Below are 19,217 nucleotides of genomic sequence, written 5' to 3' on the forward strand. Positions count from 1 at the left end.
TACAAACGTTTATTACGTGCAGAAATTGACCGTATGTGTAGTTAGTTTATTACGTGTCGTTGAATGAGTGAGAATGTTACGGACGTTTTAGAAATTTACCAGGACATTTTTAACCGTAGTAAACTAGTCGTGGTTAAACTCCGTTTTTTGGTAGTGCTTGTTAAAATCTAATATTTATAGAATTAACGTATAGTTGTATCGTGTCGTATCTCATATCTCGTGTCAGTGTCAGTGCAACATAGTCTACTTCTCTCTAATACCGTAAGATCACAATCTCAAGAAAATAGAGAAATGATAAAGGATAAATGTTAGTTAAGAGAAATAGGTAAATTAGACACTATTAATAAGTAAGCATGATATCCTGTCCATATTTAGAATGTACCATTCTAATTTTTTAACGGTTACTACGGGAAAAAAATAGGTTTTTTTTATAGAAAAAAATTTGTATTTTTGTTTCGTAAAAATTAATGCAACTTTGAAATAAATTTTATCAATAATATTTTGTAGAACATAAACACCTAATTGTATCACACAACTTACAAATAATATTCAAACACTTTAAAAGTGGCAAAGTAATTTTTTTTAGGATAAATGGGGCTCTCGATTTTACTTATGAAAGGCAACATAGGTTGGGCAATGAGAATTATTTCTGACAAATCAAGTATCTAAGAACAACATTAATTTTATTTACCAACCTACGGAGTTATACCAAACCATAAATTTAAGTGATTGTAAATATCTTTTACAAAAATGCCCTTATCATAAATAAGAACAAACGTAATATGGACATTTCTTACATGATTTGTACCACCAGTTGTATTTGCATTCAATCGACTTTATGGTTCCAAAAGTAATGCACGTTGTAACCTGCTTTATGAATAATAAAAACATAAGGACACAAAACTCACAATCCAATATAGATATGTGAAAGCATTCATCAGGTGTGAAAATGTACCTCCCTGCAATTCTTCATATCACCAATACATTTCCTTTCATTATCTTTCAAAAATCATTTTCAATAGAATATGAGGATTGGCTGGATAATTGAGTTAACCTTATACTACTTTCCATCGGATCAGATGAAAGCCTAAAACATAATTATAGAGTATATAATCAATGCATATATTAAAATGAATGCTTCATAAAAGACAAATGTGGCTATATTAATGGACATGAGTTTAAAAGTATATATTACACCTTTTTTGAAGTCTATAATCTTTGGTACATTGGAATTCAAAAGAATTATTGTCGTTTATTTTGTATTTGTTATTTCTATTTTACCTATATTAGGAAAACAAATGCAGTGATATACAGAGTATAACTGAGTAATTGAACAATACATACTCAAACATAAGCATAAAATGAGAAAGAACTATCAGAAAAATACCCCTGGAACCTTTTATCCTTACAAGCTGGACTATGATCACACTTTGAGAAGATTCATTACTTGCCAAAAAAGTTTGTACTTGATCTACATACTACTCCCACAAAGTACACTAAAGCTTGTGACCCCTATTTGGCAATGGTTGTAAGAAATTATTTTAATATAAAAGCCACATTTAACCAATATGCAATCATTGTTTTGATTTCGATATAACATAAATACCTGAGGTTGTCAAGCTCTACCACAACCATTTTTGTTTTCCTACCGGAGACAACATGCTCACGAACTTCCCCAGTCCCTAACAGTAAATCAATGACGTCTACAAAACAAATAAGTTCATCATATGATAATCTTGTATACATAATAACAATATGGCTAATATCAGAGACAAAATATATTACCTACTAAATAAGAAGAATTAGCTGATTCTTTCTCAATAATATCAAAATCAACAAAATCGAATCCATTGGCAGGAATAATAGCATCAACAGTCGATTTAAAATATGTCCTCTAGTTGAAAGACAAACAATAATCATGCCTAGTTGGCCTGAAATTTTCACTATTTAATCCAACTCCAATTTTTTTGATAAAATAAACATCTCCTTCATGAATTATATTTTGGATCTGTAAAGAACCTTTCATAGTACAGGGACCTTCCCACCCTACAAAATGCATATATTAGTATATTAATGAAAAACAAATCATATAACAACAATTCTACCAAAAAGAAACTAGAAGTATTACTTGTTCATCAAATAGAATCATCTCCACATTATCATCAAAATCTTTATGATGAAAATTAAGAACCTTCCAAGTCCTAACCACCCTAACCTTAATCCTTCACTCCTCCTTGGTAGGATTAAGATTGTTCATAAAATTATATTTGGAGTACATAACGAATGGTATATTAGATAATGCAGAAGAGCAGCTTAAGAAGATGAAAAAGATAAAGAGACAAAAACAAAAGAAATATGTGCACAGAAGCTGATTACAATTGCAAAATAAGCAGCAACATATATCATATTTATACACGAACTAAGGAGGTGGCAACTGCAATTAATAAATAGTCTGTAAAATGCAAGGATGCAAAATAGTCTATAAAATACTTAATGACAAACATCTTTTTACTATGTAGAACTTAGATTATTTTTTGCTTGCATATGTTTTACGATATATCTATTTTTAGACTTGTTTTTTGTATTAAAACTTGTTTTTTAAAGGTTCTAACAAAATATTTTTTGGTTCGTTTTTAGACTCATTATACCTATTAATCCTAATAGGTACAATATTTAATCCTATTAGACATAATAATAAATATTACTAATAGGCTTAACAATTTACAATACAGAACGTGGTATAGTTGCAGCGATTTGGTTCTTTTTTACTTTCCAAAATATTAATTAATCCTAATAGGTATACTAATAAATATTATTAATAGACTTAACCGTTTTCGATGCAAAAAGTAGTGATTCTATTACAGCAATATGAGGGAATGGAAGAATACAATTGTTTGCCCCCTAAAGAATGTTGAACTTTTTTCACACCTAAGAGGTTATAATCTTAAATTTGAAAAGTTGCCAAAAGAGGAAACATTGAAATTGGTTTGAACTCTGAATAGAAGGTAGATATTGAAGGAAAGAGTGACACATCAGTAAACTTTCCAAAGAATGATTATCTTTTCTAATATATAAGATCTCTCTCTCATGCTATGGGAGAGAATTGTCTCTTTTGCGGACACAAAACACAGGTAGATCCCACCTGTATTTTTTCTTCTCCTTCATCATGTATGTGGGCCCTACATTAGTTTTGTGTTTGCTACGCGAGACAATTCTTCTCCTGTAGCAGGAGAGATATATAACCCATTTTTTAAATGGAACAAGAAAATTAATGCCTAACTCCATTAATTTGCATTCACATGTATTACATGGAAATAAATCTTCTCAGATAGACACAAAAACATCAAAGAGGTAAAAGGTTATGTCAAAATTTGTGTTATCCTAATTAAAAACCTCTTGGGGGAATTTGGTAGAGGAGAATATTTTTTGTTCCTAGGAAACACAATTCTTTGGAATATGATGGGAAAATGAATTTCCAGGAATACTACCAAAAAGCTGTTTGGTAGGCCAAAATATTCCCAGAAATGTTGACTCAAGTTTCCTGATTCTATATTTAATTGATTGTCAATGATTCATGAGAATGTAGGCTAATTTTACAAAACTAGCCTTTAATGAATTTAACAAGTTGGTGAGAGCTGATATTTATAAACGCTATGTTCCTCTGCTAACACTTAACAATGTTAAGTTTCTGCGCATAGATGAGGTGCTGAAAATGAGATTTATATACAAGACATTTAGACAAGATATGTTATGCGGAATGCAAGACATTTAGACAAAATGAAAATATGTGTGAACGCTGACTCAATTCGAGATCAGAAGCTCGATAAGTTCGACCTACTCAAAGAGTTATCCTTATGCGTAAGGCGGTCTTCAACTTGTAAACTTTCATTTCAAATAATTAAAAAAATTGAAATTGGTTAGGGGGCAAAGAATTTCCTTCATGTCTGCCCTTCCATTAGTTATTGCTAGAAAATGAGAGCTTGTTAGTTTTTTTCAAATTAAAACAGATCCCTTTTTTTTTTTCCTCTGGATGCATGAATGTAACTGAGTTGCAGTGTACCCATTTTGTGCCAATAATGCTGAATTCTGATATCATGCATAACTACCGGCATGATAAGTTGTGTAATGTGTATTGTAAATTGGTGCTTATCATTAGTTTTTCTTTTTTCTTTCCCCCCCCCCCCCCCCCTCACACGCTCAAGGAATCCTATATTATTTTTTTATTGCATTAATGTTTTGATTGTGGTGTATATCTTATCCAAATTTGGTCAGAAATTGGCTCCTTAGGTAGGATCATTTTATCTTTATAATAATGAAGGATTCTAACGAACAAGCAGTATTCAGATCACTAACATTAGCATTACAGGCTTGTGTCTTATAGAAAGTAGGCTTGCGTGATGGTTGTACACTGAAAAGGGCATTGTGTAGAGGAGTTCTAGACTTCTAGTTATCAATATTTTACAATTATGTACATGGCAAGAATTATTATTATTATTATTATTATTATTTATTTTTAATGTAGGAAACGAGTACGCTGTTAGTCTATGCTCCACGTAAATTATTAAAATTGAAGTTCTAATTTCACTCTTAGTGGTTCCTTCTAGAATTTTATATCAGTTTTATAGGCTCATTTTTCTTCTATTCAATGCAGAGTCGATTTTTTTTTTTTAAGGTGATGGAACTATAGATGTATTTTTTTTTTAATAAAAGTTACTACTACTGATATGACTGACAACAATAAAAATGAAGCTTAGAATTAAATTATTCTATGCAAAATCTCTAATTATATTTAAATTGAAAATTTTGATTGAATTTGAAATGGGTGATTGCCCGCTAACTTCTTCCTCATTCCACAGCTGCTTCTATTCTAATTTAAATAGTAGGTATAAGTAGGGGCGTAAACCGGTCGGCTTATGGTTTAGCTTATAGTAGACCAATTTAACTTATTACAAATAGTAAATAGAATAATTGTAGGTTTTAAAAAATTTCTACTTAAAAAACAGACAGTAGACTTTTTTGTATATGTCGGTCCACGGCCAAGCCACAACTCAAATGGTAAGGTATTCTTAGCAGATGATGAGAGTTCATAACATTCCGGAATGACACAGGAGAGAAATCCTTAGTCAATCCATGTGTTCTGAACTTCCTAGCGAATTCGCCACAACCAGAATCATAAACTAAGGTCTTGTCTTTAGAGACAATGACACCTAAACTATCCAATATCTGTTGGTAGCGAGAAGATAGTCTATAAATCTACAGTCCAGCCTAGAAACTTATAGCTGACCTATATCATATTATTTCTTTTAAATAAAACAAATACAATTATTATTTTAATAATTTTGAATAATAAAATAATTTTATTTTATTTTTTTTAATTATGGAATGTTTAAGAAGCTTAAACAGACTAATATGCCTAGGCCAATACTTTTATTTTTTAAACATAGGTCAGACCATACTTGTAATTTATGCATACACTAGCTAACGAGCCAGATTTAAGTTTTTTAATACTGGTATGACTTATTTAAGAGAAAGTCTAATCTAATCTATTTACACTCCTAGATATAAATGAACATTATTTAATTCTTGGTTAGAGGATAAGAATGAAATATTAATTCCATTATAGGTATGCTTTCATTATTTATTGTACTTGATTATTATTTTTTAAATGGAAATTATTTTACTTTTTACTTTATGCACATACTAGTGCTTGCGGTAGCTGTTTTTTTGCTATTGCATGTAAAATTAAATTTGACTTTGTTCTTGGTTAAATTCTTAAGATGTGATTTGTTTTAGCATTGGCTCTTATTTGTAGTCTTGTTTACTTTCTTTTTGTATTAAGAATCCTAGTATTATAATATCTCATGGTGGTTAATTCTTTCATTCAAGTATTCAGATCTATATCATTAAACACTAGGTATTTATCATTAATGGTCTTTATGTAGAGTTTTGACTCTTGTTGCCTCTTGGAACCTCTACAACATATGTTCAGAAGCAAACATTTCAAAGGCTATTAAACGGGGAAGGATATTCTAACAAATAAGTTATATTACTTCCAAGTTATTATTAATCAATTTCATCGTTAGATCAAACATGTTGATTCAACGATTATATTTATTTCCATCTTCGTATAGTCATGATTTTCAAATTTAATACTTTATATTTATTTCTACTTTTGTATGATTATGATTTCTTATATTTAATGTTTTCACTTTAAATATGGAGACATAACCATACAAAGATGGAAATAAATATAACCGTTGAATCAACATAATCGATCTAACAGTGAGATAGATTGGTAGTAACATAGTAGTAACACAACTTGATTGTTACATTATCCTTCCCCTAAACTGAGTCCGTTAAATCTTTACCATAGTATAAAATTCTTTTTGTTCGGCGGAACTTTCTCTAGTTGGCTTAGTAGGTTCTTTCTCTTGGAGTACTACGTCACTAGAAGAAATGCGGCGTTGCACCACATTTTTTTAGCGACATTAAACGAAATCAAGTGTAATGTACCAAAATACCCCAGCTTTTACTGGGTTGTTTAAAAATATAGCAAAATTATTTTAAAAACCATTAATAATTAGTCAAAATCAGGAAAAAAAAAACAAATGCTTTACTCATCAGGAAAACACAAGCTTTAGTTTCGTACCTCTCAGCTGAAACTTTTGTTTGCTTTAGGCCTTCAAATCCTCCAATCCTTCAACTCTTTACTTCTTCAAATCCTTCTTCCTCGTTCTTTTCTGTAGATTTGACGCACCCTAGGGCATGAAGCTTTTTCTCCATATCAAGTTTGATTTCCAAAAATGCCAAACTCTCTAGCGGTGGTTCTTCTATCTTAATATTTCTGCGTCTTTAGTAACTTTGTGAATGTGTTAATCTTTGTGTTGCGATTTAAGGTTGTTGCATGTCACTTTTTTGATTAAATATCTCTGTTTGAGTCTAATATATAATTAGTGCATGTAACCTGTTTGATTAAATGTGTTGAATCATGTTTTGGTATTTGATTTATTTTTAACCTTTGAGTAGGGTCATGCTGTTGTTTTGAAATTCCTTGATATTAGAGTTATTGGATTCGATTAGCACAGCATGCAATGATTCACTTACTTTAGTTCTCTAAGCTAATTTTGTTTGAAAGACATGATTTAATGGTGCACTATGTATTGCTGATGGAGCAGAAAGATGATTACGGGGGCGATCATTCCTTTTGGTACTGGAATTTGGAGTATATATATAATTCTTTCCATTTTAATATTCAATAACTCTTATGAATGACTAAAACAAAAACTTGACGTGATATAAAATGATTTGGAAAATTTTCAAAAGAAGTCACGTTGGCAAATAATATAACATGGTAGTATAAAGTTGTAGCGAGCATTTTAATATGGTGCATATAAATTATCTGTATTTAGGTGGAGCTTATTTTAATATAACGCATGTAAATAAATTGTATTTAGGTTAAAGTTACCAACTTAAATTTAAAATAATCAGAACTAGTTATAATTTAAAATTTAAGATTATAACCGGTTAAAATTAATTTAAGAAAAAGTCAATAATATTGTATATTGCTTTGTTAAGAAGTTATATTAAAGATAAAGTCTAAACCCAAGCTCAGTTTACTACGCTAGCCTCTAAGGTGGTGTTTGGCAAGCCTCTTTTTCCAATTTTCCTTGGCATGTGGCGTGTGGATTCCAAAAAAAACATGTTTGGTTAGATGGATTCAGATAAAAAACTAGTGATCCAAAATGCATGGGTTTTGAGAAATTGTTAGGAAAAAGACGCTTTGTCCACTGTTTGGAAAGCTGTTTCGTATGTGGTTTTTTGAAAAACCACGGCTAAAGCAAATTTTGTGTAACCAATATACCCTTGTGTAGAAGCAAATTTGACAGCTGTGCTCTTTTTTAAATTTTAAAATCAGGGTTATTTTAGTAATTTAACATTGTTTTCCCATCTATATTTCACCTCCAACCAAACATACATACCCTAAAATTTACCTAATTTTCCCAGTAAAGTTTTTCCCCACCAAACAACTTTTTTTTACATTTTTCTACCTATCTCACTTTATCTATCTTTCTAATCATTTCTCTATCTATTACATTTCTCTACTATTCCAAAAAAAATTCCTCAACCAAACGCACCTAAGGCACATTGAAGAGGTTACAATTACAATCATACATCTTTAAAGTCTTTAAAGTGAGACAAATGTTAGCTTATTATACTGAATCTCACCCTCTTCCCTGCATACGTGTTTCATGCACTAGATGAGAATACTTGCATCACACTTAATGGGGCCACAAGGACATAAACCGTTATGGTTCACACTCACTAATTATTGTAGAATTTCTCCACCTATAAATGCCTCTTAGAATCCTCTTAGAACCATATTAAAATGCTCGCAACAACTATATGTTGAGATATATAGTCCCACATGGGTTGTATGTGCAACTAATGTGGACTTTATAAGGCCTTGGGCACTCCCACCCTTTGAGCTAGCTTTTGGGGTGGTGTATCCCAAAGTTCTTTACATGGTATCAGAGCCTCGCCGCCCCCTACTTTCTCTTGTGGAATTTCTTCGCACAGGTATGCTGGGCCTGTTGCATCATCCACTCTTCAAGCCCAATGGGCTCTCGTGTGAGGGGGCGCGTTGAGATATATAGTCCCACATTGGTTGTATGTGCAAATAATGTGGACTTTATAAGGCCTTTGGCACTCTCACCCTTTGAGCTAGCTTTTGGGATGGTGTATCCCAAGGTTCTTTACACTATATACCACAAGGACAGATAATTTACTTTTAAATATAAATTATTGTTTAAATATAATGTTTTAAACAATCTTAAAATGCATGTTCTTATACTCCCAAAAACATAAAACGCTCAGCTTAAATTTCTATAGTGCTTTATAATTTATTACCTCCACCTATATACTACCATGTTTAAATAACATGGTAGTATATAGTTGTAGGGAGCATTTTAATATGGTGCATATAAATTATCTGTATTTAGGTGGAGCTTATTTTAAGGGGAAAGTGTGTATCATTTTAAAGGACATAAAGTTGTGTCATTTTAAGTGAGAGAAAGAGATAAATCATGGGAGAGAGAGTGGAGGAATTTTTTTTAAAATATATGGGTCCTACCTCTTTGTGAGAGTGAAAAGATGTAAGGTGTGTCATTTAAAATGACACACTTTTTCCCCTTATTTTAATATAGCGCATGTAAATAAACTGTATTTAGGTTAAAGTTATCCAACTTAAATTTAAAATAATCAGAACTAGTTATAATTTAAAATTTTAAATGCAACTTGGCATTTAGTAATAAAAAATGGTAAACTGTTAGATTAAATTTTAAACATTATTTAATAAATTTAAAATTAATTTTTAGTCATTAAAAAACATTACTCCTAAAACATATTATAACTTCCCTCCTATTTTTTTTTTGTCACTGTCATTTGTTGGAATTGATTTGGTTCATTATGGATGATGACAATTGTTCTTTCTTGTATAAAAAAAACAAAAAACAAAATTGTTCTTGTGACGTCAAAACCTTTGTTCACATGCTTAATAAGTTTTGGGGGATCCTCTGCTTTTTCAAAAGGAGAGGATGAATTTACTTAAATTTCATTGCATTTGTAGGTTGAAGTTCTTCCCATGGAATATGATATTCCTACTTGTATATAATATGGATATGGTATTCCTACTTTCCTCCTTATTTTTGCCTTGTTGTTTGTGCCGAGCAACACTCTTTCCCTATCATTTGTCCTTATTTGAATTACTGAAGCTTCAATTGAGGTTTAACCTTGCAAATAGATACTGAGATAAGTAACAGTCTTGCGTAATTTCAGATATTTAACCAAGAGTTTAATTTTGACCATAAATTAGTACCACAAAAGGTTTCTCACTTGCAACACAGGTTCTTAAATAATAGGCACCATGTGGTTCATTGATAATTTAAAACTCTTTACACCACTAGTAGATCAAAATTAAATCCTTTTAACAAATAATTAGTTTTTTGTTTGCTTATTATTATATAAGGCAATGAGTTATGGATACGGACTACTTTGCGCTAAAGAATGTTATGATATGATATTGATGTGTATATTTTGTATAACGCAGGGTTTTCTAGTAAAAGCCCTCGCTTTCCTTTGAAGCTTGATGAGAAAAATACCTATAATGCTAGTACAAGGTACAATTCTGTTCCCTTCCTCTTTCAAGTGGTTCATGTATTATATGGTTGTTTGTTAGCATGCCGTTGAATATGTGTTTTTGTCCATTTTGTATTGTTAAAGGCCTGACTTGTCTGTAATTCTTTATTGGACAAGTAAGTGTATCTGTATAGAGGTGAATTAGGTTATAAAGCAGTGCATCGTGAAACACTACCGTAGCATTCAGCTGATAGACTATGGCATGTGGCTCAGAGAGTTATATCGCAGCTTGTGACTCTAGCTACTGATGCAGATATACTAGTTTGTTGTGTCTTGACATTGTTATTTTACTTTCGTCAAGTCATGAAGTGGGATTTATATTGAGCTGCTTCTATTGGCAGGTGTATATAAATTGCCCTGGTGGAAGCACATATTTAGTGTTGGCAATTTATGATTGTATGTCTTGGGTAAGATTTATATTTCTAAAGGAAGAATTTGTTTACATTATTGATATTGTGTTCTTTTAATAAAATTAAGATGACAGGCCTGAATATGCATCTGTTCAAGCAATTCTTTATGGTCCGAAACTCTGAGTTTTCCATTCAACACTTTAATTGGGGTTTGTGAACTCAATTGATGCTGATGGTGCCTTCACTTTAATTGCTTGTCCTTGTTTGCTTCAGTTTAACATGTTTTTCTACATGACCTATCTCGCAAGATGGCCCCGATTATTTGAATCTGTTGGAAGACTTCAGTGACAATATGTGAGACATGCTTGCGTTTGATTTTTTTAATCTTTAGTTTCTGAAACATTCGATGTCCTCTTTACATGATCTTATTTGAATTTTCTTTTCGTAGTAGTTTTCTGGTAAATAATGTATTATGTACTATAAGTGCAAGGAACTGTGAAAGCAATGATTCTTACTAAGTCAGTTAGCTAATTTTGCATAACCGTTTAGTACTTAACACAGTTACTGATTTGTTTGATTGAATTTTGTTTTGTTGAATTCATTTATTTTTTAAATTGCAGGATGTTGCTGTCAAGTTTAATCATATCAACTTGGTGATGTTATAGTTCTCTTCCAATATAACTAATGAATATTCATCTTCTTTTTCTTTTGGTGTAGCACTTTCAAGTTTGAAATAGAGTTCAATACTTGAACTAGTAAACTATTTGTGGGTGCATCTTGATTCATGGGACAAAAAATTGTGCTTAAATTTTTAAAGTAATCTTCATTTACATCTAAGAATAGAGTTATTATTTAATAGACTATTGTTAATAGTTTGCACCGTTTGGTTGTCATCAAATGCAATTGTGTATCCTTCTTTTGATGATACCCGATCCAATAATTGAGCATCAATTTGTTATCGTGCTATATTATGGTCATTTTTTAAAAATAAAAAAATAATTTAGCCACGGTTTAACCGTGCCAAAGTTAGTTATAATCGTAGCTAAATCACTGCTACCACACTCAAACAGAATATGGCAAAACTAACCAACAAGTGTGGCAGAAATATTGCAACGCCAATATTAGCCACATTCATGCAAAGTGTGGTTTTTTTAGTTAGCCACGTTTTTTGTTTAGTTTAGCCACATTTGTTAATGTGGCTAAATACAGCTTTTTTTGTAGTGCGTCTGTATTTGTTATTCTTAATTAGGGGTGTTAACGGACCGAGTCGAGTCGGGCTTTGATCTTAAAAGGCTAAGCCTGTGTTTAAATGTGTTAGCTTGATCAAACCTGTTATAAATATAATTATCGGCCTCTGACCTGACTTATTTACAAAAAATTAAGACCTGTTTAGCCTGTTTAAAAAAAATAAGACAACAAAAATTTATCCAAACAGAATATACAATCAACAACTCTAGTAATTCCATAAATATTCATAAATTCAATGTATATCCAAATAATATAATATATAACAAAATCTTTCAAAAAGTTTGTTTAACCAATAAAATGGAATGAAATGGATTAAGGAGAAAGAGAGAGCTATTACAAGTGGTATAAAAAATATATAAAAAAATACACTAGGCCAGCTTGAGAGGCTTTAAGGCCAAGTTTTTAAATTGGAGCCTGAGGCCTTTTTATTAAATGAGTTTTTATATAAGTTCAAGTCTGGTGCCAACAATCAATTTTAGACCTATAAACTCATGCCTTCACGAGCCGAGCCAAACGGTCTGATTTGTTTATCACCTATATTCCTAATATAAATTCCACATCTTGCCTTCATGGCTTGAAGTTTATCCAGTCAAAACTACTATGTTTGTTTTTCACAATAAAAGAAATTGTACACAAGAAGAAATGAATACAACTCGTTCAATCAAATGGGCTTAATCATTAAATTACTTATTAGCAAAGTTATATCACAAGGATAAGACACATTTCAAAAGATCCCTCTTCTTATTATTTTTTTTTTATTAATGCTAATGAGATAAGTCGTCTTGCGTGTTTGGGAAAAAATGGTATTTTACTAAAATTTCCTTTATTTTTTTTATCAAATTCTTAAAATGACATCATTTTAGATTATTTGAAATATGAAAAATGAGTTTTTCTCATATTTATATCAGGGTAGGTTATATTTATAAATTTTTTGTTTTAAACTCTTACAAATTATATTATGTACTATGATTAGTACGTATTATGTACATTTTGGGAGCTGAGCAGGTGGGGGTGAGAGCATGTGTTCGATCCTCCCAATATTGTTAATAGGATGTTAATTACAAAGAAATAGATTGGCGATACCAAGGCTCTGTTCCTAAATGCATGTCATTATGCCTTAAGGAATGCAGTTTTAATAGATACGGAGGCTCCAAAAGTGAACTACAATTTGCAAGATATGTTATGCGGAAGGCAAGACATTTAGAGAACATGAAAATATGTGTGGACCGTTACTCAATTCGAGATGAGAAGCTCAATAAGTTCAACCTACTCAAAAAGTTATCCTTATGCACAAGGCGCTCTTCAACTTGTAAACTTTCATTTCAAATAATATGAGACAAATTGAAATTGGTTAGGGGCAAAGAAGTACAAGAAGTATTCAGATCAATAACATGAGGTTAATTAGCATTACGGGCTTGTGTCGTGTAGAAAGTAGGCTTGTGTGATGGTTGGACACTGAAAAGTGTATTGTGAAGAGTTCTAGTTAACAATATTTTACAACTATGTACTGGGCAGGATTTTTTTTTTTTTTTTTTATAGGAAATGAGTATGCTGTTAGTCTATACTCCACGTAAATTGTTAAAATTGAAGTTCCAATTTCACTCTAAGCGGTTCTAAATTCTAAGCCTCATTTTTCTTCTATTCATGCGAGAGCCTACAAATTTTTTTAAAAGGGGATGTATTTTTTTAAAAGTTACTACGATTGATATGATTAACAACAATAAAGATGAGGCTTAGAATTAAATGATTCTATAAGTTTAGAAGGGGCAATTACTAATTATATGACTTAAATAAAAAATATTATTCAAATTAAAAATTTGAATGAATTTGTAAAGGGGGATCGCCCCCTAACTTCTCCCTCATTCCACCATTACTTCTATTCTAATTTTGAATAGTAGGTATATTGAAATCATTTAAATTGTTGATTAGAGGATAAGAATGGAATATTAATTTTATTATAGGATGCTTTCATTACTCAGTTTCTATTTTCTTTAAAATTAGAAGCTTAACCAAACATAATTTTATAAAAAAAAAAATATTATAAAAGAGCTTTTTTTATAATAAAGAAAAAAGCTAAAAACTTTCATGTGGAGGTTTTTTTATTAAAAAAAGTATGTCAGTTTTTTGGAGTTCTTATATTTATTTTATAGTTTTACCCTTATTCTAAACTTATATTTATAAATTTTATCATATACCCTAATAATCCATCATAATTACAACTTATTTTATGTTTCCTCTTTCAAAACCATCAAAATAATTTTATATAATTACCAAATAATTTTTAGCTTTTTTTTTTTTTTTTTTTTTTAACTTTAGCTTAAAAAAAAACTGTATGAAACAGGCCCTTATTGTACTTGATTTTTTTTAAATGGAAATTTATTTTATTTTTACTTTTTGCATATACTAGTGCTTAGCGGTTTTTATGTTATTGCATGTAATTTTCTATTTGACTTTGTTCTTGATTAAATATTTAAGATGTGATTTGTTTTAGCATTAGCTCTTATTCGTAGTCTTGTTTCCTTTGTTTTTGTATTAAGAATTCTAGTATTATAATATCTCATGTTGGTTAATTCTTTAATAAAGTATCCAAATATGTATTATCATACACTAAGTATTTATCATTAATGACTTTTAAGTAGAATTTTGACTGTTGTTGCCTTCTTGTAACCCCTGCAACATATGCTCAGAAGCAAATATTTTAATTGCTGGCTGTTAAACTGAGTATGTTAAACCTTTTGCAGCGCTACATCTATATTTTCTATTCCTAATATAAATTCTACATCTTACACAAGGAGATCTCAGATCAATATATGCAGTGGCAATTCCAATTAGAAGCAAAACATCACACGTCATTGTTCAAAACTAGTATAAAAATTCCAAAATTTTGCAGTTGAAAACAACAGCTAGCACTTCATAACTGTCATGATAAGGCATAGGAAGCCATGAAACTTGAATAAGATCATCTTTGACACACAAATTTCCTCATGTTCCTAGCAACGCAATTTCCCCTAGTGAAAAGAAAAAGAAATAAAGTATCAAAAACTACTCTCCACTTGGTTGAACAACATCTGAGAGTCATCATCCACTTTTTCACTATTGATGATATCATCAGTTCTATCTGTTGTATCAATCTTGCTTGACAATTCACCTTCACCAATGGTATCCTCAGATAAGCCAATGAGTGATGCATAAACTTTATATTTAAGAAATTTTGACTGCTTCAACAACCCAGTTAAAACCTCAGCACTTGCCATGTCATCTTGGTCTTGACAAAGCTTAAAGAATGCAGACAAGTTTAAGGGCTTTGGTCTCCAACTACTCTTTGAACCATCAGCTATAAAAGCTTCTTTCAAGCAGGAGAGAGCCTCAGAAATACTCTCATCTCCAATATGGCCCTCAGAAAGAAACTCCCATGTACTTGAATTTGGAATTCCACCATTTTCAGTCATCTGCTTGAAGAAATCCAAAGCTTTGTCTGTATTGCCTTTCTTCACATACCAGCCTACGAAAAGGTTTCCTATTCTAGGATCATAAGATGACTTTACTGAAAGCCATTCCTCATAAAGCTTTTCTGCACCCTCAATATCATCATTTCTAACCAGAGATGAAATAATAGCATGGTATCCCAAGTTTGGTATGCTGGGAAAAATTGATTTATAAGTTTTCCACACACGATAAACTTCGTCTTTATTTCCAACACTTCCATATAAACTCAGGAGATAGTGAAAAGGTATTCTATCTCGACCTTTAATTCTACTCTCAACCTTCCTTAAGCACCCTTCTGCTTTTTCAAACAGATTCATCTTAATGTACATTGTAGCCATTGTGCTGAATGTAGTCCAGTTAGGGACAATGTTAGGATCCTTCGCCATCTGTTCAAACACTTGTTCCATCTTTTCTGTTGATCCTTGAGATCCACAAGAAGATAACCAGATATTATATGAATAGATATCTAGCTGTACGTTTTTTTCTATCATTTCTGAAACCAGCATATCAACTTTATCATATTCCTTATGGTTCATGTAAAGAGTCATCATCAAATTAAATGGTAGTGAATGTATTACATACCCTTTACTCCTCATTGTCTCAAGTAGAGATTCTGCTTTTTCCTTCAATCTAGAATGCACGTATACATTCAAAAGGGCACCATATGTCCTCTTCTCTTTTAACTTATCATTCAGTCTAAGAAAAAATTCTTCTGCACTAGAAACTCCATGAACTTTGGCAGTTAAATCTAACTGAATCGCTGCGTCACTCGCAGATATTCTAAACCTCTCTGGTCTATTGATCATCCAATCATATACCTGCAACATTTGCACGTTACTTACATAAAATTGTTCATGGCTGATATTAAGACATTTGAGGCAAAGAAGTATATGTAACCAGCATGTCATTTAATAGAGTAGTGGAGAAAACACATGCTCCCAGATTATGCAAAATGTATTAACAGTGTTTGCAAATCTAGAATTTACAATTAACACAGGATTTGCAATAGGATAATATAAGACTTGTGTTACAGATTATGTAATAGTATATGTATATTTACCCAATAAAATCAAGTGCATTATAAAAATAGTAAAGAAAGAATATTTCTAATAGAGCTTTTATTGAATCAATCAGGTTTCACAGTAATCTCATATAGTTCAAATGTACTTCTTTCCTTGGATTATCTTTGAACCAGACTCCAATTATAAATGATTTTATAACAACTTTGCAACATGCTATACTTTTAAGACCCTGCCAAATGGGACGAAGCAATCTTTGTTTCTTCAGAGTGAATGATAGTCAAAAGATGATGCATACAAGGCCCTCCACACCATATACATATGGTTTTAGCAAAAATTATTCCATTACAACTATAAGCACTTTGAAAGGAAAGACAGAAGGAGAAAGTTTGGACATAGAGAGGGGTAAAGCTGCTAAATCTGCAGCAAATGTATCAGATGTTTCCCTTGCATCCTGTAAGATACAGTTACAAAATAGAAATGGGAAGACAGAAGATTCTTCGGAAAATCTTTTGTCCTCTTGATGGACTGTGGGAGAAAAAGGGAACCTCAATCCACTGATTTTTCCTTTTCTTGCTCATGCTCTCTATTTAGGTAAAGTTATGTTGCATCAAACAGTTCTAATCAAACAGCACCTCTGGTACATAGAATATATAAAAGAGGATACAACTTCAAAAAGTCCAAAACATGCTTTACTTCTTCTAATCTCGATACTCTTTCATTTTTTGTGCCTTTTGTTTGCACTTTCAATTAACAACAATTGAACAAACCTATTAAAATGCTGTCCCACACTATTTACATGCCTTCCAACAACTCAAAATCTTATTAATTTTTCTTCTGATTAACATGTCAGTTTGAGACCATTTTTTCCACCTACAAACACTGCATAAACCCTGAAGCACTAAATTGGCAGACGCGGAAAAACTATGCGACCTTTCCCTGCTATTTGATTTCAATAATTCAAACAGACTCAAAACTAAAAGCCATGTTCTAAAATCCCAAAATCTAATGCTAAAATAAACAGCCAAGTATCTTTTGTTCTGTTATAAGTTTCAAAACATACACCCCATGAAAAGCTTAAATCAAATGGCAATGATATATAATAAAATCCTCCAAAGAAACGTCTTGACGATATCAATTCCAATGCTATAGAAGCTGTTTAACAACTACTAAACATGAAGAATAGTGCCTATACACAGAAATCTGTAGAATCATATTCATGTCAAAGTGAAAAACCAGAAATGAACATAACTGTAATTCAACCTCAAGGACAAGGATTTTCTTCATCAAACAATTCCATCTAACTAGCAGAGTCCAAAGAAAATCAAGCTACTCAATACAGAAAAATTAAAATACTTGAATATCAACTATGCACTTTAACATAATCTAACAAACCCAAACAACCAACACTCCAATCATCTCACAAAAACCAGAAATGAACATAACTGTATTCAACCTCAAGGACTAAGATTTTCCTCATCAAACAATTCCACCTAAACTATCAGACTCCAAAGAAAATCAAGCTACTCAACACAGAAAAATTAGAGTAGTTGAAAGTTGAAACAAACCAAAACAACCAACACTCCAACAATCTCACAAAAACATATTCCACCATTCACAGAGCATCATTCAATTGATCAAAACAGCAAACCAACACTCACCCCCAGATAACCCAAAATAATAATAATTAATAATAATAATAAAAAAAGCAAAAACCATATCAATAATCATTTAATGAAAGAATACAAAAAAATAATCAAAGAAAAACAACATCTAAATAAGCTTTAGAAAATTAAATTTTACCTCAAGGGCTCTTTGAAATCTCTTGTACTTCCTCAACTCTTTGACAACTCTGCAAAGCTCCCATTTTGTGAGGTGCTTTCCTTCATTCTCCCACTGATTCAACACAGTGGCAGAACCAAGTTCTGGGTTTTGCGCCAACGATATCCTTCTGTGTAAATCGTTCCATTTGAGAATGGGTCTGCGCTCATAGTCCAACGTTCCATAACTGTGGATCTTTGAGATGGAACAGGTCACAGAGAGTCTCTCAAAACACACCCTTTGTGTTGTGAGAGTGGAAAGTTTGAAGGGAAATGGTGGAGAATAGCATAGGGAAGATGAAAGAGAAAGAGAAACGTTATTGTTCTGCAAAGAGGATTGAAGCTGCAACATCATCATCTTCTTCCTCCGTGAGAGAAAGAGACAATTTTGAAGATAACAAGGTTAAGGTTAGAGCTTGTGTTAACTTATTACACATGTGCTTTTCAGAATTTACCAAAATATTTTGTATCAATTAGTTACTTTTTTTCATCTATCAGGATTTTTTTTTAATAATTTTTTTAAAAAATGACCAATAATATATACTTTATTCCTATATTGTCTCACTTTTGTTACGCGCAAAATAATATATAACAGATAATATATTGGGATTTGTATCAGTTACGTCGCAGGATACATCTATTGTTATGTCACTGATATAATAATGGTAGGCTTCACTATTTTAAATAAATAAATACTTTTTTTCATCTATCAGGATTTTTTTTTAATAATTTTTTTAAAAAATGACCAATAATATATACTTTATTCCTATATTGTCTCACTTTTGTTACGCGCAAAATAATATATAACAGATAATATATTGGGATTTGTATCAGTTACGTCGCAGGATACATCTATTGTTATGTCACTGATATAATAATGGTAGGCTTCACTATTTTAAATAAATAAATAAAGGGTTTGATTTTCTCATGTTAAATGAGAATTCAATTCTCATGTTATAGAGATAAAAAGTATGTGGGACCCATGTGTTAGAAAAAATTATATGTAGGACCCATGTCAGCACGAAAATCGAAGGGTGTGTAGGAAAATTTAAATTCTCATGTTAAATGATAATTATAAAACCCAATAAATAAAGGAGAAT

The 19,217-nt window shown here is 31.3% G+C and overlaps 1 protein-coding gene across 1 annotated transcript; it reads right to left on the reverse strand.

The window, feature by feature from the left end:
- Nucleotides 1-14,603: 14,603 nt before the first annotated feature.
- On the reverse strand, nucleotides 14,604-18,520 carry LOC133306070 (pentatricopeptide repeat-containing protein At1g02150). The gene is made up of 2 exons (XM_061506349.1): nucleotides 18,101-18,520; nucleotides 14,604-16,096 (listed from the first exon to the last, which is right to left on the reverse strand). The coding sequence occupies exons 1-2, from the start codon at nucleotides 18,473-18,475 to the stop codon at nucleotides 14,828-14,830; spliced, it is 1,644 nt and encodes a 547-aa protein (XP_061362333.1). The 5' UTR covers nucleotides 18,476-18,520; the 3' UTR covers nucleotides 14,604-14,827.
- Nucleotides 18,521-19,217: the final 697 nt, after the last annotated feature.

This window comes from Gastrolobium bilobum, unplaced genomic scaffold (genome assembly GCF_033153095.1).
Source record: "Gastrolobium bilobum isolate Gb01-03AN ecotype WA unplaced genomic scaffold, APGP_CSIRO_Gbil_v1 utg6539, whole genome shotgun sequence".
Classification (NCBI taxonomy): domain Eukaryota; kingdom Viridiplantae; phylum Streptophyta; class Magnoliopsida; order Fabales; family Fabaceae; genus Gastrolobium; species Gastrolobium bilobum.